The sequence below is a fragment of the Epinephelus moara genome, chromosome 14 (assembly GCF_006386435.1).
Source record: "Epinephelus moara isolate mb chromosome 14, YSFRI_EMoa_1.0, whole genome shotgun sequence".
In the NCBI taxonomy this organism is placed as follows: domain Eukaryota; kingdom Metazoa; phylum Chordata; class Actinopteri; order Perciformes; family Serranidae; genus Epinephelus; species Epinephelus moara.
In genome coordinates this window covers 26,266,324-26,289,251 of record NC_065519.1, presented here as the reverse complement: position 1 = coordinate 26,289,251, position 22,928 = coordinate 26,266,324, and the positions used below count along the sequence as shown (strand labels likewise).

The 22,928-nt window shown below is 41.2% G+C and overlaps 1 protein-coding gene across 7 annotated transcripts in view; it reads right to left on the bottom strand.

The window, feature by feature from the left end:
- Window positions 1-22,928, bottom strand: part of ralgapa2 (Ral GTPase activating protein catalytic subunit alpha 2) — a 113,899-nt gene that overhangs the window by 68,792 nt on the left and 22,179 nt on the right. For 5 of the 7 annotated variants that reach the window (XM_050062709.1, XM_050062710.1, XM_050062713.1 and 2 more), the window contains exons 4-18: window positions 15,416-15,473; window positions 13,715-13,758; window positions 13,406-13,586; window positions 13,114-13,229; window positions 12,448-12,586; window positions 11,506-11,714; window positions 10,382-10,627; window positions 9,968-10,150; window positions 8,629-8,763; window positions 8,006-8,154; window positions 7,788-7,899; window positions 7,183-7,420; window positions 4,836-5,015; window positions 1,424-1,570; window positions 864-986 (exon numbers count right to left, since the gene is read on the bottom strand). In XM_050062709.1, coding sequence (XP_049918666.1) covers window positions 864-986; window positions 1,424-1,570; window positions 4,836-5,015; window positions 7,183-7,420; window positions 7,788-7,899; window positions 8,006-8,154; window positions 8,629-8,763; window positions 9,968-10,150; window positions 10,382-10,627; window positions 11,506-11,714; window positions 12,448-12,586; window positions 13,114-13,229; window positions 13,406-13,586; window positions 13,715-13,758; window positions 15,416-15,473 — 2,260 coding nt within the window. The remainder of the gene's footprint in view (window positions 1-863; window positions 987-1,423; window positions 1,571-4,835; window positions 5,016-7,182; window positions 7,421-7,787; window positions 7,900-8,005; window positions 8,155-8,628; window positions 8,764-9,967; window positions 10,151-10,381; window positions 10,628-11,505; window positions 11,715-12,447; window positions 12,587-13,113; window positions 13,230-13,405; window positions 13,587-13,714; window positions 13,759-15,415; window positions 15,474-22,928) is intronic. The other 2 variants (XM_050062712.1, XM_050062711.1) reach the window with 1 other exon arrangement.

The window sequence follows — 22,928 nt, the reverse complement described above, 5'->3', positions numbered from 1 at the left end:
GGCAGCAGCAAAAACATATTTCACCTACCTAAAAACAAAATCAATACCAGTTAAAGTATTTTCTACATTTAGAATATTTTTACTCATTACCTTGCCAACAGACGGCCCTTTTCGATGGGAATCTGAAGACATTATATATTCAAAGTTCACCAGACTCCTCTGACTAAATCTGTAATTCTACCTCACAGAACACTGGAGTTGTTGGTGTACCACTGCCTTGATCAGTTAGGTTGTGATATTGTGCTTTGGTGAATCCAAACAAGCCCTTTAAAACACAACAATGACACATACAAATAACTGATTGAGGCAACAGTAGACCAGCAGTTCCTGTGTTCTGAAAATTAAAATGACTGTTTTTGTCAAAGGAGTCTGGTGGCTTTGAACAGTGCATAGATGGATATAACGGCTTTAGTTCCTTGTTGGAAAAGGCTGTCCGAAGGCAAGGTAAAGTGGTGAAAATATTGTCAATAAATCATACACTTAAACTGTTACTGGTTTTCTTTTAGGTAGCTAAAATACATTTTGCTGCTGCCCTTGTTCACAGAAGTATGTTGTTTACCTTCTGTGGCGGTACTCTTGTCTGCCACTCCAAACTGGGGTCGTGCACACTGCCATCTACTGACGGTTATACATTGACTGTGGGTGAGTACCACATACAACCTAACCTCAAATAAATCTGAACTATCCCTTTAACAGATATTGATTTAGTATATTGTATTGAATTGAATTAAATTGGAAAGAGTGTAATTGATAAAATGTCAACTACATATACTGGCAAATTATTTTTACCCTTTTAATCAACTTAAGGAATGGCTTACAAGTAGAGTGTAGAGAATCAAAATCAAGTTTGTGTTTGTATATACCTGGCAAAGTGTCAGACAGTTGTTGGGTGATGTCGGAGGTGCTGCTGCTACGTGGCAGAGGGCTATCCCCGCCTCCAAGCTCCTCCTCTAACCCACATTCTGACAGCTGACACTCTTCCACATCTGACAGACAGAAGAAAAGACACATAGTTAGGCAGAGCCACAAGAACCAAACAGAAACCACAACACAAACACTTAAATGTAAAGGCACTGAGATATGTCTTTTGTTATTTATATAAATTTAAAGACACATTATAGATGGAGACACACTCCTGAGAGCGTTGTAGAGAAATTAGGACATGCACACATGCAGTGGTGATGCAGACACACTCTTGTTATAGACTGTATTCCTAAACATTGCAGGGCTGCCCTGGAGATTTTGACATTTTTCAGTGAGTAAACATAAGACAGGCTTCAGCTCCTGTTAAAACATACATCTCCCTGCTTCAGATACTGCCACCACAGCCACAGAAACTGACAGCACATAACAGATAGTGACAGATGGATGGAAACACGGGGCGGAGGTCACAAACACATGCAGCTCTCAGAACGCACTTTACCTGAGAGTCTGTGAGAGCAAGCAGAGTTACCAGAAGAGATACCAGGCAAGAAAGAGCTCACAGTGTGGAGCAGCATAGGAACGCTTTTAGCAGTGGGCAAAGCCTCGTACAGATGAACACAGTTGCTGATGGACTGGCTTCGCTTAGCTTCCATCAGGGAAGAAGAAAGGAGAAGAGAAAGAAGAAAGACAGTGGAAACAGAAAAGGGTAAAGGGAAGAAGACAGAATTCAATTTACAGCGAAGTACAGAGCACTACAAAAGGGCTTCAATTAATAAAAACATTCCTGATTGGGACAGACCAGTAAATAAAGCACAGCAGACCCAGAGTTTGACCTTCATATGGTCAATTCAGTTTGTTGAAATAAATATGAGAGAAAATTCCAGAAAAAATTACAACTGTGGCTCTGAGAAAAAATCGTAAATAGGATTCATACAGGAGGCAAAAAAGATCAAAACCACACTTGGACAGAGGTCACAAAAACAGAAAATTTGAAATGGTGATACAAGAAGTTTGTTGCATGTATTGATCGGGACTATCCAATCATTTCTAGGTTCTCCATCAGTACTCTGTTTTGCTAAAACCTCACAATCTGAACTCCTACTGCTGCAGTGAAGAGCCCCCCCTACATGATGCCACACATCCACATACTGACTCATGTGTCCCTCCAGACTTATTGTAGGCTACTTTTTAAATTGCTTCTTGGGAGTTCTTTGTGCTGCTCTGCTGGTCGAGCAGCTTATGTAAAAGCATGTTGACAGAATAAGAAACCAACAAGATTGACTTCTTGTGGTTCATTACTTCATACTGTATGGTCATTAGGGATTAGTGAGTACACCATTATCTGTATCAATGTCTGTATCTATTCACAAACTAAATTATCTATATCCGCATCTATATTTGTAATAGACAAAGTTTAAACCAGAAGCAGGTGGAGTTCAAACCTGAAATGGGTGTTATTTAAAGCTGAATTTGATCTGGGTTGATGAGAAAATGCTTTTTCAAATTATTAATTAGAAAATTATTTACAGAACAATCTCAAAACTAAGCTCCAGATATTTTTTGATCACAAGAGTAAGAGACTGACATTAAAAATAAGTATTCAAGGGCATCGGCGGATTAGTGGATAGAGCAGGCGCCCCATGTGCAAAGGTGCTGTCCTTGCTGCAGCGGCTGCAGGTTTGATTCCAGCCTGCAGCCCTTTGCTGCTTATCATTCCCGCTCTCTCTCTCTCCCCTTTCATCCTACACTGTCCTGTCAATTAAAGGCATAAAAGCCCCAAAAAATAATCTTAATAAATAAATAAATATTCAGCTCAACCCAAACAGTCACACAGAATTTATAGCCTAGGGTATGCTGCCATCTGGGGGAGATCCCAACACACTACACAGCAGTCACACTGACCTATAATACCAGCTACAAAAAGGAACATTGGTTGTGTCTCGGCCAATATGGCTCATAGACAATTAGCAATTGCTATTGGAGGCAAAAAAAAAAAAAGTGATCAAGGCATCCCTAATTAAAAACTTTATTTATATGGCAACTTTTAAAACAGAGCTACAAAATGTTTTACACAGGGAACACAAAGTTAACACTAACTGGCACCGTGCTAAATAAAATCTAGCAGATCAAATTACAGAGACTTAAATTGAAAAATTACCCATAATAAAACAAAACAAGATACAATTGTTAAAGGGGGAGGGGGGATGATGACAGGCTAACATTATTAAAAGGCTTTTAAAAAAGAAATTAGTTTGGGCTAACACTTCACACATAGCAATACTGCTCTCTACGAAATCTGACATAACTTAAAAGTATTAGATTTTTTTTAATTCATTAACCATAAACCCTGTGCTAAGATACATATATTGTGTATTGCTTTTTTGATTTTGTTTTTTAACTAGAATGCTTTATCTAAGTGGTGCACCATAACACACACACACACACACAAAAAAACACGTGCAGGCCAAACCTACTACTTTATTTTCTATATTTCATATAAATTATATTATCTTATGATATCACAGTTTACTTAAAGGTATACCATCCCAGCGACAGCAGAGTGAGAGCTGCTTCAACTGCGTCTCTGCAGCTGTAGAAGCTTAATGAGTCCCATAATGAAATATCCAGCCGTCGTCTCCATTATCAAGACATGATCTCTCAACAATATTAGTTTGTATTTGCATGCAGAAGTGCAGCCAAGTTTTGACAGTTGTCAATGCTGAGGCATTGGCCGTTGTGTCTGTATAGCACTTCAGGCTTAATCTCAAAGAGAGCAATGAAAGAGGACGGTTCTATTCTCTGCTTTCAGCACACTTTAATTATGCCTTTCAGTAAGAGAGATACATCGTCTCTGCTACAGCCCGCCACTGCTTCCCATTTATGCATATTAATGAGCATTAATTACACTCTTAATGAAACTATCAAAAACTGCCGTGCAATTGATGTGTGGGCCCTCTCTTGAGGAGTAGGGAGGAGGGCTGCCGGGCCTTTGAAGATCAATGTGGGAGAAATCCAATTAGGCCAAAGAAAGGGAAGGGAATTTGAAGCGGTAGTGTTTAATGTCCATCTTTGCTTGCATGTAGATACAAATAAACAGAATAGGTGCATAAACATGCACATGAGACACATAATAGATGTGTCAGCACACACACACACACAAAGGCACACACACGTACACACCCCTTTTAAGACTTCATCCTTCAGGCACAAATACATCTGCTCCTAGCTCAACAAGCTCGTCATTTTAGAACGTTTGTGGTAATTGGGAAGGCGGAAGGCCAGGAAAGGAAAAGGGATCGTCTCTGTCTTTTATCCTCCACATTAAGATTCTGTCTAGACAAAATTAAGACGAGCAAGACAGGCACTGCAGCTAGTAACTACTCTACTGCCTCCCAGCTCAACTTATAATTAGCCTGCCACATTCCCATCAGATAAGGGGTGTTTGCCGTGTCTGAATTGAGCTAATGACAATGAGTGTCCAAAGCTGGCCTTTGACATGCCGTCGGGGGGGATTGTGCTGTATGCCTGCAATCGAGCTGACATGGAAACATGTTGACATTGGCCAGTGACATGTGAGGGGGAACAATGGGGGCCATCTGCTGGCCTCTTTGTCTTTGGTGGTGGGCCTTTCAACGACACCTGGGCTAGCGTACACATGGACCTGTCTGAAGGCTTTCACACGCAGTCAATACCTCTGATAAACCCTGTGGTCTGATGCTGTGCTCCGAAAGCTTATCAGTACAGTGTTGTTGGCCCACACAAAGCCAGAGGATTAATACAGCATGGATATAGAATACACACATATGGAGGGCCTTAAAGAAACTCCTTTGTAGTATATTTTTACCTGCTTTGATGGTATAGTAATACACAGCTAATACAATAATGTTATCACTGACATCACAAGCACTTACCGGAGGCCTTCTGTCGGACGTTGTTACGGGCCTTCTCAACACCAGGAGCTCCTGACGTAGTGGCGGAGCGAATCCTCATGGGTTCCTGAACTCCCGGCCCGCTCTGCTCCCCTTGGTTCCTCCAGCTCAGTGAGAAGGAACGTGCCACTGCCGCTGCCTTCTGAGAGTCCTGGATCACACCTGACATTCAGAGAACAACACTTGCTGAGTAATGAGGTGTCAGTGTGTACATTTCTTTATTAACAACTGTGGTTATTTGTATGGTAGATCTTAAAGAACAGGTTTTTTGAATCCTAGCACCCCACATACTGCTGCTGTGGCTGTCAACATCAGTGTCCGCCCATTTCCTTAACCTTGCATGTGGTTTGGATATCTGAACTAGCATGAGGTAATTGTCAAGTGCACACTTCAAGCCATGATGTGTACGATTTGACAATTTCAGACTTTGGCAACCACCAGTGGTAATATTAAAAAAGACATTATGGAAGACAGCAGGGCATAGTGATGGATGGTGGCTGTGCATTATATATGTTACAGGTGTTTAGCCAAAAGTCAAAAACCTAAAGGTATTCAGTTTACATGACACAAAACAGAAAAATCCATGTATCTTTCAATAGGAAAACTGGAATAACAGAATTTTTAGCTTTTTTAAAAGTGGAGACAGACAAGTTTTCAACACCATTTCCAAGTGGTATATAATTGTTGGCGCTGCTGTTGCAAAGACAACCGGATAGCTTTCCATTTTCCTCAGAGACTAACAACCACCACACTTTCCACAATACTTCGGTTATTTCACTGTCCGCCATTTCCAGTCCTGGGGATAATAACTGCAAAGCACTTACACTGATACTGTAGCTAAGGGTTGTGTGTTGTGCCTATACTTATGAAGGTAATAACACGGAGGCTTTGTAGTCTGAACCAAGACAACCAACTCTTTATTGCTTACCATATCTTAAATGGGAGCACATTACAGCCTTACTCCTTTTGTTCTTACCTTTCACAATAAAAGCCCTAGACATAGACGGCATCACTCAGAGCATTTCACTAAGAGGCAACTCAACACAATAGTTAAGCTTCCAACACTCTTGTATAACTAGTCATAGCTACTGGGGAAAACAAAAGCTCTATCCTCTTCCTGTTTTGGTTGCGCAATGCTTGACTCATTTCCCTTTGCTGTAAACGGAGCCTTCATTTTTTTTAAAGATATTTTTTGGCCGTTTTTGCCTTTAATCGATAGGACAGTTTAGTGTGAAGGGGGGAGAGAGAGGGGGAATGACATGCAGCAAAGGGCCACAGGCTGGAGTTGAACCCTGGCCACTGCAGCAACAGCCTTGTACATGGGGCGCCTGCTCTATCCACTACACCACCATCGCCCCGAGCCTTCATTTTCCCGGGAGATAGTACTGGGTGGCAGACAGAATTGCATAGTGAAAGCGAAGCTTATAGGGAACCAATCTAAACACTGATGATGTCATTATTCTATAGCTATTACATTGTGACTTGTGCGTGCACATTTACTTCATAATGATGAAATAACTTGTCTATCTCCAGTTTAATGACAGATTGTATCAATTCGTTCATCAAATAGTTGTTAATTAATTTTGGTGATTGAATAATCAATCAAATGGCTAACTGTCAGCACTCAGTTGTTTAAAAGGCCACATTCATTGAGCTGTGTTTTTTTTTTTTTATCTACAGGAGCTGTATGTGACATGCAGAGCATTAATAAAACAGCTAACCACTAACAGCTATATAAAGATATAGTGGAGTAATGGCATCCTGAGCTGTGTGGGTTGTAATCTGAGCTTCTCTGTTCTTCGTTGTTGTATGCTGGACTGGCCATATGTGCATGTTAGTGTATGTGAGTCCCTGTGTGTGTTCCCCACTGGCTAGCTTATTGCTGCTGCTATGCATTGCTCTCATGCTGCAGTTTCTGCTTATAATGCCATCCTGACCTACAGCGTCATTGCGGAAGCATAGCGTCCACCCTCTGGTTCCCCCACATGTTAACGCCATTAGCTCTGTCAGCACTGTTGCCGTTCTAAGCACTATTTCTGCTGTTAGCACTGTTAGCTGCTAGCCACTAGCTAAGCCACCTCCATGATGAGAGCTGTATGCAAGCAATTCCATAGATATACTCTGAATGCCGCATACAACTTCTTTATCAATTCAGAAAATCTGTTACACAAAAATCTGAACCAAATCTATACAAGTGAGGTTTAATGCAATGTCTTCGACATTTAAAAGCTTCACAATTAGAGAACAAAGTCAGTTTCAAACCTTTGTTCACACAAAGTCTAGCCATCCCAATCCTCAGTTTCCCCCTCCCACCATTCCTCCCCCTCACCACGTCCTCGCTGCTTCTTCTCCTTCTGTTCGCTGAGTTTGTCCAGAGGCAGGCTGGCCATGTCCAGGCCATAAACCGAGCGTGCCAGGACAGCCGTCAGCGAGTCCATGATGCTGGCCCACTCTGTCACCAGCTCCTCCCAGCAGGTAAGAGAGGACAGCACTGCCAGCAGCTCGTCCCATAGCTCCCGGGAAATAAATACGCACAGGTTGGCTCGCACCCACGCCACAATGATGGTCTGAATGAGAGATGAGATGGGGGAAAGATGAATTAGCATGGACAGACAGGGTTGCAGCTCTGAATTCCACCCGCTGATAAGATGTGACAACAGAATTCTGAAAATGATACATCTTATTTGGTTTAGTGTCTCTTTGCCTATTTGTCAACAACCAATCCATCCAAGACACACACACTCATACCTAGCACATAAAAGGTACCTGAACAACAACTCATGGATGTTATTCATAAAGGAAATTGCACAAAATTATGTACATTCATTATTCTGTAATTACAGTGCAGAGAGCAGGTATGACAACAAACACTATATATAAATGTGTGCTAAACACCATATATAAATGTAATCCAAGCACCAACTGTAGACATACCCTAAAAAGTATAGATGCTAAACTTTCAGCAAAGTTGTCTTTTCTTTGGTTTTCCTGTGGCCTCTTCATCACTGCCTCAGTGACTCTTAGCAGTACCTGCAGCATCTGCTCCCTGCAGAACACAAAGAGTAAATCAGAACATTGTCAAAAAATAGGTGAAGTGATAAAGAATCATCAAATAAAATCAAATTTCATGTGTATCTTCATATCGTACTGACCATGTCTGTGTATTCATCGTGTGCTCCATGATCATGTGCCGGTAGATGCTGAGAACACCCTTGCACACCTCCACCTGGTTATCCAGGAGTTTAGCTACATCCTGGCATGGCTCCAGCAGGAAAACATTGGATGAGTTGGTCAGGAACACCTACACATATAAGGGCATTAAGACACATTAAGGTCAAGTAAACAGCAGTATAAAGTCATCCATACATCCTTTTTCTGTAACCGCTATCCTCTTAAAGGTCACAGGCTGCTGGAGCCGATGCCAGCTGAGAGGCAGGGTACACCCTGAACAGGTCGCCAGACTATCACATGGCTGACACATAAAGAAAGACAACCATTCACACTCACATTTACACCTACGGGCAATTTAAAGTCACCAATTAACCTGCATGTCTTTGGACTGTGGGAGGAAGCCAGAAAACATGGATAAAACCAACAAAACAACAACATGAGGCCATGAACATGCAAACTCAACACAGAAGGGCTGCAGCAGTCAGCAGGTTCAAACCTAAAACTCTCCACCATGCTGCCCACAAAGACATACAGTACATATTTCTGATTCTAATCACTGAATACTGTGATTCAAGATAAAGGTAAACTGAGCATGGAGACAGACCTGTAGTGTGGGCTGGATACCAGCCTTGACATCCCTGTTCTGCTCCTCTGTGAGAAAGCCGCGACTGATGGCGCTGCTGAATGAATAAGTCCTCCCCCAGCTGGATGACCGTCTGTGGCCGTGACTCTCTATCATCTGGTAGAAAAAAAGCAGACCAGTCAACTGGTCAGTAGACATAAGCTAAGATATTTTGACAAAGGCTGTAAAGAACACTTGAAGCTTCATTCGAAATGTTGACATTCAAATTCGAATGCTGTCTATTTATTCTATTTAAACCTGGTATTTCTGCACAATTGCAGATAAAGATTAGGCTACATACATTTTATTAGTATAATACTATTTGTAGAATTAGATTCCAGTGGCAGCTGCCTAAGATTGTTTCTGACTCATGTGCCCCAAAAATGTTCAATAACTCCAGGGCATTGTAAAGTCTAAGAGCCAACATTTATTGAAAAAAGATGTAATCATTTTCAAAACTCAGGTGTTTTTATCTAATGAAATATTCTGCTTCAATACAATACATGCTGGCGTTTAGCCTTTCCAAAACAAGTACATGTACATGTAGGTATGTATGTATGTACAAACTGTTGACAAATTGACAAGTTATACTTACATGTTGATTTAATAAAGAAAAAATTACTCATTTAATCTGATAAATCATTATTCGAATTGAGATTTTTTTTGTTCATGGATTTCAATTTTTTTTTTAAGGTGATGACATCATAAAATATGACAACAAACATTTAAAGCTTCATCTGAAAACCTCAATGGAAGCTTCCAATGTACAAAAATGCTATGTGGTACAATCCTAATTTAGACAGATACTATAGCCATGACAGAAAAAAGCTTACATGTTTGTAAAGATAAACATTATATGGTCATAACTTGTTTAATTATGCTGTTTTGAGACCCCCATAGTGTGCATGTTTTAGCTTATGATGTGAGAAACAGGTGAGTGTGTCAATTCAGGCGAACTGGAGTTAGAATCACACACTCAAAATCGTTTTAAGTTTTAACAGAAGCACCTAAAATGAGTTCTTTTGCAAACTGTAATAAGTGCGTTGCAGATTTGTGTGCTGACCAGCTTATCAGTCCCATGGCTTTCAAGAAATCCCCCATGGTGTAATGTTATATTGTGTGTTCATAATATTTTAATATCTAAACTACACTTCTTCAAAGGTGCACACATAACAGGTCTTCTTTGGAAAGTCTAAGCTTCTCTACCAATCCATTTGGACCCTTTTACTATATAATAACTAAACAGAAGATATATATATATATATATATGTATGCTATGCTAAAATGTACATTATTTGGTTGCCTGTATCAGGGGTTTTACCTGTGTGTGCATGCTGTTAGTCTCTGTGCTGAGTATCTGTTCAGAGCGTTGATCAACCTCATCTTCCTGTGTAGTTGTCTCAGGCTCTGTCATGAAGCTGGGCTTCTCCTGCAGTATCCACTTCCTGTATACTTTGATCACCTTCCTGGTTGCTGATGCCTCGCAAGATGGCAGCAGGAAGGCCTTAGGAGGAGGAACATGGACTTTTAATTTGAAGTGTTACAGTATTATAGGTGTTTTGGTGGTGGGAGTGATCTATAAGTAATGTTAACAAATGGCCAGCAGAGGGCAACATGTACATGTTATCACAGTGTCACCATCCAGTCTGAATTCTTATTAGAATACTGAATGAAAACCACATGCAATGAAATTCATTTGTAAACATGAAATAAAGAAATGGTGACCCCACTGTACCTGGTGGAAGACCTCGTTGACAAAATTCACATTGTCTCTGGTGGACAGCAGGATGGCATGCACCATGTCATAGACATAGCGGTGCTCCTCCTCGATGCTACACAAGCTGGAATCACTGTGCCGTCGATCTGACAGCGTGCTGCTGTTGGAGTGGCTCTTCTCAGGCTCCCCTGCAGGCCCGTTCGGATCCCCATCTGATGTCTTATCCTTCTCCTTCTCCTGGCTGCTACTGCCTGCAGTGACAGTCTGGGTAACCACAGAGACACAGTGAAAAATGAGCGTCCCTGAGTATGCTGTCGGGCTGCTTCGGCCCAGAATGGAATGCTAGAGTCTCATTAAGTAGAAATTCTGTAGTTGATCAGTTGTGTTTTCTGGACATTTCTATAAGGAATCAGATTACTGCAGTGGTCATAACTGAAAAATGATTTTCAACCTTTATGCAATCATAATAATAGTAATTTTGCATTGTAGCCCCCTCTTTCTCTCCCCATGATAACTGTCACTCTTTGTATTTACTATGCCCAAAAACAAATACACAAAATTGCAGTACTGTGCATAAATAACACTGATAAATAATACACGTTAAACACTGAGGGACACGATTTACCAGGACTGCAGGGGGCTGTGAACAGTGATGTTGGAATTTTATGTGTTATCTGATTTTGGAGGCCTGCTTGTGTATGGGCTCGAAAAAACATCCAATATATTTTTGAGAGTAAGTATTCTACAGGTTTGCAACTGTCATAACATCCATTCATATACTGACTTAACAGCAGATCCTGTCTGCATCTGCACTCTTCTTAATGTATTTGTAGCAATATATTTGCCCAATATTTCACTGCAAATACATGACAGTGTATATTTCACAACTTTCACAAATAATGTGTACTCTAATACTTTAAAGGAGTTTGCATAAGAACATAATATTGCAACTAAAGCTTAAAAAAAGCTTACAACGTCTTAAACCCTTTCCTCTGTGAAACAAAAAATAATAGATGTGCCTGAATATTTGTGTGCCTATGTGTCTTCATACAGATACAAGAGTTCAGGCGTTTTACTGCAAAAACACCGTTACAATAGCCTACCTCTTCCATCCTCAGTGACTGTAAGACTCTCATGCTTACCTGGATGAGTTTGGGAATGACCTCTGTGCCATTCTTGGCGCTCTGCGCCACAGCAGCACTGCTGACATACTTCTTCTCCAGGAAGAAGGTGACAAGCCAGGTGATGAAGGCCACTCGGGGTGCCAGGTACTGGTCCCTGGTGCAGAAGGTGCTCTCATTGTTCCGCGTCACTGGCACATACAAGGGTTTTGGTCTGTGGTGGGGGAGGTCTAATTGACCGATACAGCGAGACGAAGAGTAAAGGATGGTGACAGAGGGAGAAAGAAAAAAACAGGACAAAGGGAGAAAAGCGAGAGGAAGACAAAGAGCAAGAGATTAAACATCACGTAAGGAATACCAACCATGTTATGCTAGCCTCTCAGGAAGGGGGCTAAATAATGCTCCAGAGATAAGCTAAATTTTGGTGAGGGAAAAACAGCATTGCCATTTTCACAAAGGTCCCTTGACCTCTCACCTCAAGATATCTGAATGAAAATGGGTTCTGTGGGTACCCACGAGTCTCCCCTTTACAGACATGTCCACTTTATGTTAGTCCCAGGGCATAAACTACGCACTTTTTTGTGTGCAGTATTTTTCAGATCCCTTGCCCCCCCTCCCAAAAAAAAGACAAATGTGTCTTCAGTATGAGTCTCACAGGGTTAATTACATGCTGCTATTTTGTCACTTCAGCCACACTGTTGTAGCAGTGCAGCACTGATTTGAAATAAATAAATCTAAAAGTTAGATCATGAAGTAGCTTTCTTTGCATTCATTTGATTAATTTCATTTGATTTGAATAAATTTTTGTAAAAAATTATGTATATAAATATACGTGTGTGTGTGTGTGTGTGTGTGTATATATATCTATAAATAGAGAGAGACAGAGATACAGAGAGATTCTTGCCCTTGAGCAAATGTTGCTGCCGACCCGATACACAGTATATATAATGTATGCTACCTTACCTAATAAAGGCTTGTAGAGATTTGTAAGCTTGGTGAAGGAGGGGAATAGATGTGGAAGGTAGTACTTCTTGAACAGGCTGAAGAGAAACCTGAAGCCAGTGTCCTGGTTCTCTTTGTTCCTCCATTCTAAACTGGATGCCTGGTAGACAGAGCACAAAAGACAAGGTCAGGCTACAGGGAGAGAAGATGGTTCCAGCATCACTCAGAAAGCGACAGTACATTGTTTGCAACACAATACTTTGAAGGCTTCTTTAACAAATGGTACACAAAAAGGAAAATGGCATGGGCTAGGTACACAGATGATTCACAGACTCAAACTTTACACACTTAACACTGATATTGTATTTAGTTTTTCGTGTTACTGTCATCAAGACAGGGATAACATACAGAGTACTCATGTCAGTATCATGATCACGAAAACACATACGCTGTGGAGTATTATTCATATACAGGCGATGTATTTTTGGCATGATAACCATTGTTTGTGCAGATAGTCTTTCTTTTTATGTATGAATGGGTAGATGTGTAATGCAGTGTAAAAGCACTTTAAACAGTGGAAAGACTAGAAAGGCATTATACAAATGCAAATCTGTTTACCATGATAACCACATTGAAGCCAATAATCTGGCTAGGTTGCATGTCTTTCCTGACATAATTAAATATTACCTGGATGACCATGTACTTGAGCAGGGTTTCAAGGATGTAACAGGTCTGGTCATCTGCAACCTTTTCTCCCACAACAGCCGGAACCAGCGGGGTAATCTCCTCAGGCACCACCTTAGCTGCTCAAGTCAACAGATACAAAGGGCTGAGGTGAGTGTAGGAAAGCGAGAGCTCCCCACTAAAAAGGAACCCGCGCAATCTGATAACAGTTTGACCTCAGTGACCCCCCCTCATCACAACACACGCTCTGCAAATGTCATTTTAAATTCACACAGGTAGAAACATTCATATTCACCATCAGGAGGGTTGGAGAAAGGGTTGTAAATGATGGTGTCGAGGGTACAGGGCCCTCTGGTGGAGGGCACAGCAGGGAAACCTGGCACCAGACAGGCAAAGATAAGGAACTGCTCCTCAGCACAGTTGTCCCTCAGGGCCTGCAGCCACAGCAGGAAGAGACGAATCCCCTCACAGCGGATCTAAACAGGAGGAGATTGGGACACATTAACAGATACACAAACGATTAGTACCGCAGTGCATTATGCGGCTGGAAGATGGCGATTTTTCATATTCATGTGGCAATAACAACAATAAAAACAGCACTTACCTTGAATGAATTTCCAGTGTGTAGAAGCTTTTTCAGAATAGAACCTGGAACAAAGAAATAAAAGTGCAACTGTCAGAAACTTTTGCCATCCAAATATTCAACAGAAATATGCTATACAACAAGCACACATAACAAATGACACAAAGCTGACAGGGAGGGACCTGCTTGTCATCTCCACTGAGACAAATTGACCTTGATGGTTGGTCTTGACAAACTAGTGGGAAGGGTGGCAAGGCTTCACATTTTCCTGATGAAAATTAACATCAGTCGGCAGCGACAAGCATTCATGAAGGCAATCTGGTTCCGCTGTAATCAAATGAGACATTGCTCTGATTGCTAAATACCTTGGGCGGATACAGTCTGTGTGTGTGATTTAGGACATACTCTCTTGACAGCTTGCAGACAGCGCTGTTCTTATGAGGTCTCTGTGGGATGTGAAGAAATGCCGGCTAGTTCTTACAGGGATTTTAAGTTTAAGATTAAGGATGAAATTGGGATTATGTTAGGGCAAAAGTTAAGACACTCCAGAGGTGTGTTTAAGTTTTGGTCAACAAGGTCCTTAACCGGGATTTGACACAGATATATTACGGTGGCAGCCATGAAGAGAAGTTATTTTAAAAGTGTAGCAAAGCTGATGTGTTTGCATGTAAGAGTGTGAGTTTACAAGTGTGTTTGTCTGGTTTGACAGTTCTCCTCTCATCAGGTTCATAAAAAACATTTCTGTGTTGCAGACACATAAAAAATCCTTCCCAAGGTCTTCGGCTTTGATCAGAAAGAATTCAAAGTAAGCAAACTGAATATGATAAAAGGAGTAAGAATTTTCTTTGAGCTTTGAATCGTCTGCATTAAATGTCTGGGACCTTGCAATCCTCAGCTAAAAAGGACAAAACCCACTAAAGTCATTAACATCATTCCTGACCACCGTGAGGAATTTGTCCCAGGGCACTGAAATGCTGCAATGCGACTGGACACGGTGTGATAAAAAAACATTATATGAAAGAAAAAGTTCAATTCAACTAAAACTCAGGTATGTCAAGAAGCTATCCATCCACCGCCGCACATTCTTCAAAGCAGAAGTACACAGTGAAAGCACAGCATCTTGACCAGTGACACATGAGCTGATGGGCGCCAAGGAAAATTCTATGCGAGTTCAAGAAAAAGCCAAGAGGCAAACTTAAAAGCCAAGAGGCAGTCTTAAGCCTGTGATGATTTGTTGTGCAATGACTGACAAAATAGGGCATTTGTCTGGGGCATCCAACCCGAGATGAGTCTTGATATTTGGAATTACAAGCCTAAGGGGGGAAGGCCAATCTACGACAGTGATCTAGACCTAGACTGTTTAGCTGCCAATGGCTGACAAACAACAGTTATAATTGGGGTTATCGCTTCTTGCAAGGGTTTTCCTTTTTTGTGTGGGACTGAAATCATGGCAGCATAATTCAATTACTTATTTGCATTTCAAATGAAGTGCTCATTTGCATTTCCCATTTACATCCCCTTCTAAGACTAATTATTTTCTCTTCATTATAAAAGGCTTAGGCATGGTTGTGGTGACCATTTTCTGTCCTTAAGTGTATCTTAGAGGTTACAGAAGCATAAGGAGGAAAGACACATGCACAGTATATAAAACTACCTGTGAGGAGCAGCAGAGGGACAAAGCTTAGCATTTAAGGTAGTGCCAAGATTTTATATGATGCATACCTATACTGTGAAACTGCCATCGGTTGTAGATCTTCTCAGGCAGGTGTTGTAGAATTTTCTGATGAAAAAACAAAAAAAATTATGATTAGGTTCAGTTAAAGTTTGGCACATTCCATCAATAAGATAGCGTCATGGCTGCATTAGGTTGTACAGTTGGGTCTTTTCCCTTCACCATTCCCATAATACGTGAGAAATTAAATAATGACTAGCTCCCGGCTTTATCCTGAAGAATACATTTTCTTTTAGGGCTAGAAAAATTAGTTGATTTTTCAATTAGTCAATCAACAGAAAATTCATTTTATGTTAAAATAAAATAAGTCATTGGTTCCAAGCTTTAAAATGTAAATATTTTCTGGTTTCTTGGTCCTATGTGATAGCAATTGGGTATTGGACTGACAAAGCTAGACATCTGAGGAACCCACCTTGGGCTCTCAGAACTTGATGGACATTTTTAATCATTTGCTGAAATTTCACAGACCAAACAATTAACTGATTTATCACAGAAATAATCCGAAGATTAATCAATAATGGAAACAACAGATAATTCCACCAAACTGGAATTTCCAACATCGATACAGTGCTTTGTAAAATTGTAAAATATTCAACACCATTTTCGATATCAATGGGAAACTTGCCATTGAGGACAGACAATTTGAATTTTTTATTAAAAGATGAACATTAAAATGCTACAACATGACTACAAGGATGAGCAAGAAAGTGCAGGTGGTACCGAGTGCTTAACCATTTCAAATACTCACAAGATATTTATCGAAAAATCAATATTTATGACAAAACTACATCAGTAATGTGAATATAGTGACAAGTGGATAAAGGCAAATTATAGAACAGTAGAGCAATCTGGTAAGTTCGGAAAATGACATCAGTTTACCGTAATGCAGCCTTTAAAACCAGGAAGAGACATTTACAATTTACGATATCCAACATTTAAGAAGATGACTAGTCTCATTTTACAATATCTAATAATAGCAATATCTTGCTGAGCCCTAGCTGCAATTGATCCTAAAATAAAAGACAGAGAAAACTGCCTTTGCTTTGGTAAGTGGCCCTGTTTTGCCAAAGCAGTATACACTAAAGGAATGCAGTGTCCCTGCCCTTTTCCTCTACTTGGCCTAGTCTGTCTGCAGATCCCTGTGACACAGGACAGCACTGAGAAATGTCATCACCTCGCCAACAACCGCTTTACAACTCAATTAGAGCGCCCTAACCTTTCAGCAGCCTATCATTATTCTTGAATGCAGCGACAGGTTAACTGGGTCCCTTTGGAGAGAGGAGAGAAAAAAAAAAGTCTGGGGGGCAGCAGATGTGTGTGTGTGTGTGTGTGTGTGTGTGTGTGTGTGTGTACGCACGCACGCGTGGCTACTTAATAGTCGGTGCACTGTGAGCAACTGATGCCCCAATGGCTCACTTCTCATCAAATCCTAATCACTGACCCAGTAAGACTTCATGATTGCAATGTAGAGGTCAAGTCTGTCCTTTACTGCTTTACGTATGCAGCTCTGACCCACTCAACCAGACAACCAACCCTGGCGGCATGATAAAAAGCTCATCTGCCCTGGAGAGTGAGAAACACAGGTAGGAGAAGGATACAGAGCAGGACAAAAAAAAAAAGTACATGTAAGAGCGACAAAGATTAAGTCCTTGCCAGCCACAGATGCAATGTGCTGTGGCAGCGTTGACAGCGCATGTGAGAAAGCTTTAGAGACAATAGAGTGTCATTTTATGACATGGGAGACAAAGGTAAATGTCAAGACAGGTTTTCTAATCTCAAGATTATTTTCTTTGTTGATATAACAATGGAGATATAATTATTCAATCAATGAAACTGAAATTGGTAGCGGAGTAAATAAAAATCTTTGGTAGCTTATGATAAGAACATTGTGATTTTTAAATTATACAAGTAATATTTCACATCATTTTGACATGATAAAATATATTAGTGCTTTTTTCTATTGTTTTAGACAACCAAATTATCATGACGTAATCTTGACATTAGCACAACAGCTCTAAAAGATGGTAAATGCTAACTTTTTTTACCTTGTGCTATGTTATATTATGCTGAGAGCTGTGGTGGTCCAGAAGTCATCTCATGTTTTGAGTGTTTCAGTTTGTCAACAACGTCCTTCTTCCCTTGTCATCCTCCATCTTTAACTTTCCCTCCTTGTCCTCTGAGACTAAATCCCTATCATTATCAGTGACAGCGGAGATGTTGAAAGACATACATCACTTAAAGGGGGCGCTGAATGTCTATCTCTGCTGTTCAATTTCTCTCTGATCCGCAGACGTGATGGTATGCGTGTACAGGCATGTGGCTGCACCTTGCTATTGATCCCGCATGGGATTACTCCATCTCTGTACAGGCTTCATACTGGCCTCTTTCACTCTGTCTCCTTGGGGCAGCAGACGCATTATGCTAGGCAGTAACACAGCAGGGTAGCCTACTTAAGCCTTTCCCTGTATGTGTGTGAGTGAGTGTGTGTGTGCAAGCAGACACAATAACACTGTCTTTCTCTCTCCTTACAGAGCACCAGGATGGGAGAGTGGGAATGAGATGGAGAAGCTAGCTCAGAAAGACTCCCTGCGGAGCTGGAATGGTGGCTGCAACAATGAGGAATTTACTGGCTGATATGAGGCGAATGGAGAGTCTGCCGGACTGAAGGTTGGTGGAGTTACTCTAATCTGCAGCCATACTCCAGCATAAAGATGGGGGCATTACTGTGGTGCAACCACAGCCTTAACACATTTACATGATCCGCACTTAGGTTTCCAGTCGCAGGGCCTGAACATGACGGAGAATATACTACTCCAAGAGGTGGTCGACAAGGGCTTTTTGACAGCAGGAACAGACATGCAGTACTTTCAAGAGAAATTTAGTTATTTACATATTGTTTAGGTTTCTGACACAACTGGGAGATGATTACGCCTTCAACGAAATCTCCTGAGACACACAAGCACTAACCCACTCGTTCAGCAGGCCTACTAACACAGGATGTACACACAATAATCAGAAAGCCAACAGAGTGTCAATCACACAATAAAACTTAACACAATTAACTAAGATTGTAAGACACAGTAAATAGCAAAGAAATAAAGTGAAAATACTGTGCATAAGTATTATCTTTGCATTACAGCGCAACAGAATTTACATACAGAGAATATAATACAGAGAAATTACTTGTAGGCCTCATGTACAACAATGAGAGCAAAGACATCAGTTACACACCTGCTCTACAGGGGAAGTCTAAACACTGTAAACCAAACCAGACTGCTTATTTACATGCTAACCAAATTTTCTAGCTTGCCCCTCATTGTTTGTTGGTAAAGCTGGCAATGCATATCTCATATGACCCTAAAATATAACAAAGTTGAAAGCCTAAAGCACTTTTCAGAGCTTTATTTAAGAATCATTCCCCAAAATACACCCAACTATGATCATAACTACTAAGATGTTTTCATTCTCCTCTGTAGCCAGTGGGTGGCAGCAGCAGAGTGCAATCAAACTCCTGCTCAAGCATCCAACTGCCAGTAAGCTCAGGTTTTCCTCTGTGCTCTGTGAAAGCTGAGCTGCAGCAGAGCTTCTCTAGGGCCGTTTTTTAGTTTTCATAGTTACTCACAGATAGTTCGGGACAAAAACGAAAGTTAATAACATGTCAACAAAGCCATACGTTTCTGAAAAAAAAAAAAAGGCATCCACAAAATGTGCGGCAAAAGTGGCATAATTTTACGTCAGTTCAGGTTTGAAGGGTAGACGTGAAGTATAGTTTAAAGCATAGCCTCAGACATTAAGATTCATTTAATCAGCCAGTGCAGACCTGAGCTACACTTGGTACATTAGCATTTATGCATTAACCAATAACCCCCTGCTGGTGAACTGTCAGTCATAAGTCAGACTGCATAAAGAGGAGGGAGGGATGGAGGGAGAGAGGGAAAGAAATCACTTAGCTAAATGGCCCTGGGTTCATTTTTTAAGCATTGTCTTATGCCAAACTTTAGAGGAGAGTTTGAGTAATTCAACCCAAGAAGTGCATCAAAGAGGAATATGATGCCATTACACCAGACAGAAAAAGACAGTTGATGGATGTTTGTGACACACGCCAACGCGGTGTTATTAATTACCTTCTTACTGATTACTTACCATACATACAGAGTGCTTAAAGAGGTATTTTGATGGTGGAAAGATGGTCTATAAAGATGCAAATACTTTTGAAATCGGAGCTACATGACCAGAGAAAATTGAGGAAAAGGGCTGTAGCATTTGCTTTTGCTCAACAGGAAGAAAACCTACAACTACCAGAATACACTGCCCCACACCGGACCAATAAATGCTCCCGCTGGTGGATGATGGCGAGCTTTGCGTTTTGAAAACAACTATGTAAACAATGTGGCAGCCAGCGGATTTGAGCTAGGAGATGAGCAGGGTGATCTGGCCGTTGGTAAGATGGAGGTAGGTTTACCATAGTTCATTTACACATACTACCCACATTGATACAAAACTGGCTGAATGTTTTCCTCTTCTTACTTTGTGTGCTGGTTTTGTTTTTGGTGCTGTCATTTTGGCCAAGACACTCCTTAGAGTTCAACCTCAACTGACCATCTTAGTTAAATAAAGGTAAATCGGTCAAAAGCCTCAGATTTTCTGCAGCTTTCTAGAAAAAAACAGCCTTTGCATTACCCCTGAACTGAGTTAAATCCAGTTATTCTTTAAAAAATGATTAACTAGCGGTAATGAGCAGAAATAGCCATGTAAGGCAACTCAGTAAGTCATGCCTTAAATTTAGACGAGGAGCTTTTACAGAGGATGACCAGGGGAATTCAGAATGCTGAGTCAGGTCCGGATGACGGACAACGGGTCATGGTGAGGTCATATCCTGGAGAGAAAGTGGATATGAACAGACTTCCCCTATGAATTTTGTTGGTCCCACAGCTGTCCCTTAACCTGTCCCACAACCTCAGTGGCACCGGGATCGAACTGCTTTCAGACGGTAAGAGGTCAATGGCAGTTATACGGGAGCGTCAACAAACTGGAGTCCCTTGAGGCCTGAGAAGCTCAGTCTGGTCTTGTGACAACAAAAACTGCTTTCTAATATGGAAAGTGGTTTCATCTGGTTTCATTCCTGAAATTACACAGATGCACTCCTGCTGCGTAATTAGTGTCCGTCAAAGACAACTTTTCGGCACCTCTCTCACTACATACTTACGGTACATTTGCTCGTACTTTATCTGTTTGGCAGAATGGACGTAAGGGACGATTAGAGAGAATGCATTTTAATTGATTCCAATAAATATTATATACAGTAAATGGGTGCCAGGGAGACAGAAATTATCCAACTGACATGGACGTTGTCTCGAATGCCTGCCTTGTAATGATGCCCCAAAACTCAAAAACACTGTAAACACATAAACACCAATCTCAAGCAGCAGTTTTCAAGTCCTGACATGAGAAGTCTAAACTTTGCCATGTCAGGACACAAAGGACACACTGCATTTCCCTTGAGGGATTTCTTATTAACTCTCCACCTTTACAAGACTTCCAGGCCCTGTTGCTCTCGGTGGCTTCCTCTTACTACGACCCATTCCTCGCTGACACTCAGTTTCCTTGACTGACCTTATCAAAGTCTGAGGGACATGCAGCACCTTGAAGGGGTTATATTGTTTTCATAGAGGTAGCCATTGCCAGGGAACTGAAAAATAAGCAGTTCCATGTATAGGTGTATCCCACATACGATCACTCGTCACACCTTGACTACACACAGGTCTCCACTGAACTTGTTATGCGACTTCTAAAAACAATTAGCTGCACCAGTGATGATTTAGGTGTGTCATAGTGGAGGGGGGTGAAAACTTAGGCAATGCAGTTTTTTCACATTGGGTCAATGAAAACAAACTTCTTATTTTAAAAAACGAACATTCTTCTGTGATAATACTAATCAGTGAATACTGGATGAAAGTTATAAAACACACTAAATTATTTTGTTGGTCAATTCTAGTTTTATGTGTTCAAAAGCTCAAGCCTACAGTACAGCAATATTTAATGTAAAATATTAGGGGGGACGTTTCTATCCAGCATCTTCAGTTATGTTGTTGCATTCTCACAGAGATCGGGTCTCTCATCTCTTGTCAGTTCTGATGCAGCATCACAAGCTGCCATGGTGGATGCCTTCGTGGCAGCAGACACAAAGGGATCCTGGAAGTGAATGGCGAAGGCTGGTGGTGGCGGTGGGTGTGGGGGTGGGGGTGGGGGTGGTGGTGGGGTGTCGCAGCAGAGTTTGAGGGGGGAGGGACAAAAGATTACCCCCTTTAGATATCTATTACTCCAACAGGCTCAGCATGGGGGTATCATACTCCCCCCACAGCAACCCAAGAAAAAAGGGTCACATACCTCATCATGACAGCAAAGTAATCCCCACATAGCCAGCTCAAAGCAAACACACACACACAGGAAACATGTACTGTATAGGTCAGCCAGATCTGAATGCAAGAAGTGACAGGTGATTGAGATTTCCTATGTGCCTGGGAAGATGAGGGCATAACTGTGGCTTTCAAGGAAAATTTTAACAAAGAATAAGAGGGACAGCAATGTTGAGCTGTGTTGTTGTTTCTATTAACCTGTCTTACCGCACTTTTGTGTGTTGCAAAGCACAGAGCGGCAACGTGGCTTTTGTCTTAGCCATTATCCATTCATAGCCTACTCTACACACCTCTCTGAGGCTTTCTGGACAAAGCCTGCTAGGGCTTATGTTTTGGCTAGCTACCTCTGTGACTAAAACAAATGATACACATTTGAAAAAAGAATTATCCTGAGAAATTGGGGTCGATGATACAAATTTGAATTCAACATATGCTATAAATGACTACATGATTAGGATGCACAATCTACTTCCCTCAAAAATTGTATTAGGGTATCTTCTATCACATTTGTCATGTCCCTCTGTTACATAATATGACCTCTGAGACAATATGATACACATTAGCAGTGCGTGTTTGTGAGTACAAATGTATCCATTGATATCATATTCATGACCACATATGATCCAACATGCCTAATCTAACGTGGTGTAAAGAGAAAGTCTGCAGAGTGGAGCAGAGCTCTGGATCAAAGCGACCCTGTATCTGCCCTGTACACACCACTCAACGCAAGCTTATCTTCTCAGTGCATGGGTAAAAGCACACGTCGTCACAGGCAGGGGCTAAAAGGGGACAAATGAGGGTTAAGCTGCTTTCAATATTAGTTGTTTTTTTTTTTTATAAAGGATGACTCCATAAATATGTAGGAGGCATGAATCCAGGCTTTATTTACAGGTTAGATCACTGGATGTGTGCGGACAGGCAGGGAGTGTCTCTTAGTGAGCAGTGGAGAAAACTAGAGGGACATCTGGTGTGTCAGAGGCCTTTTCTATACACGTGCTGGCTTGGCTTGACTAGATTTAACTCAGGGTATCAGCCCAGGGCGGCAGGGATTTGCATCTCCATATAACAAGGCTGCACACTTATAGGT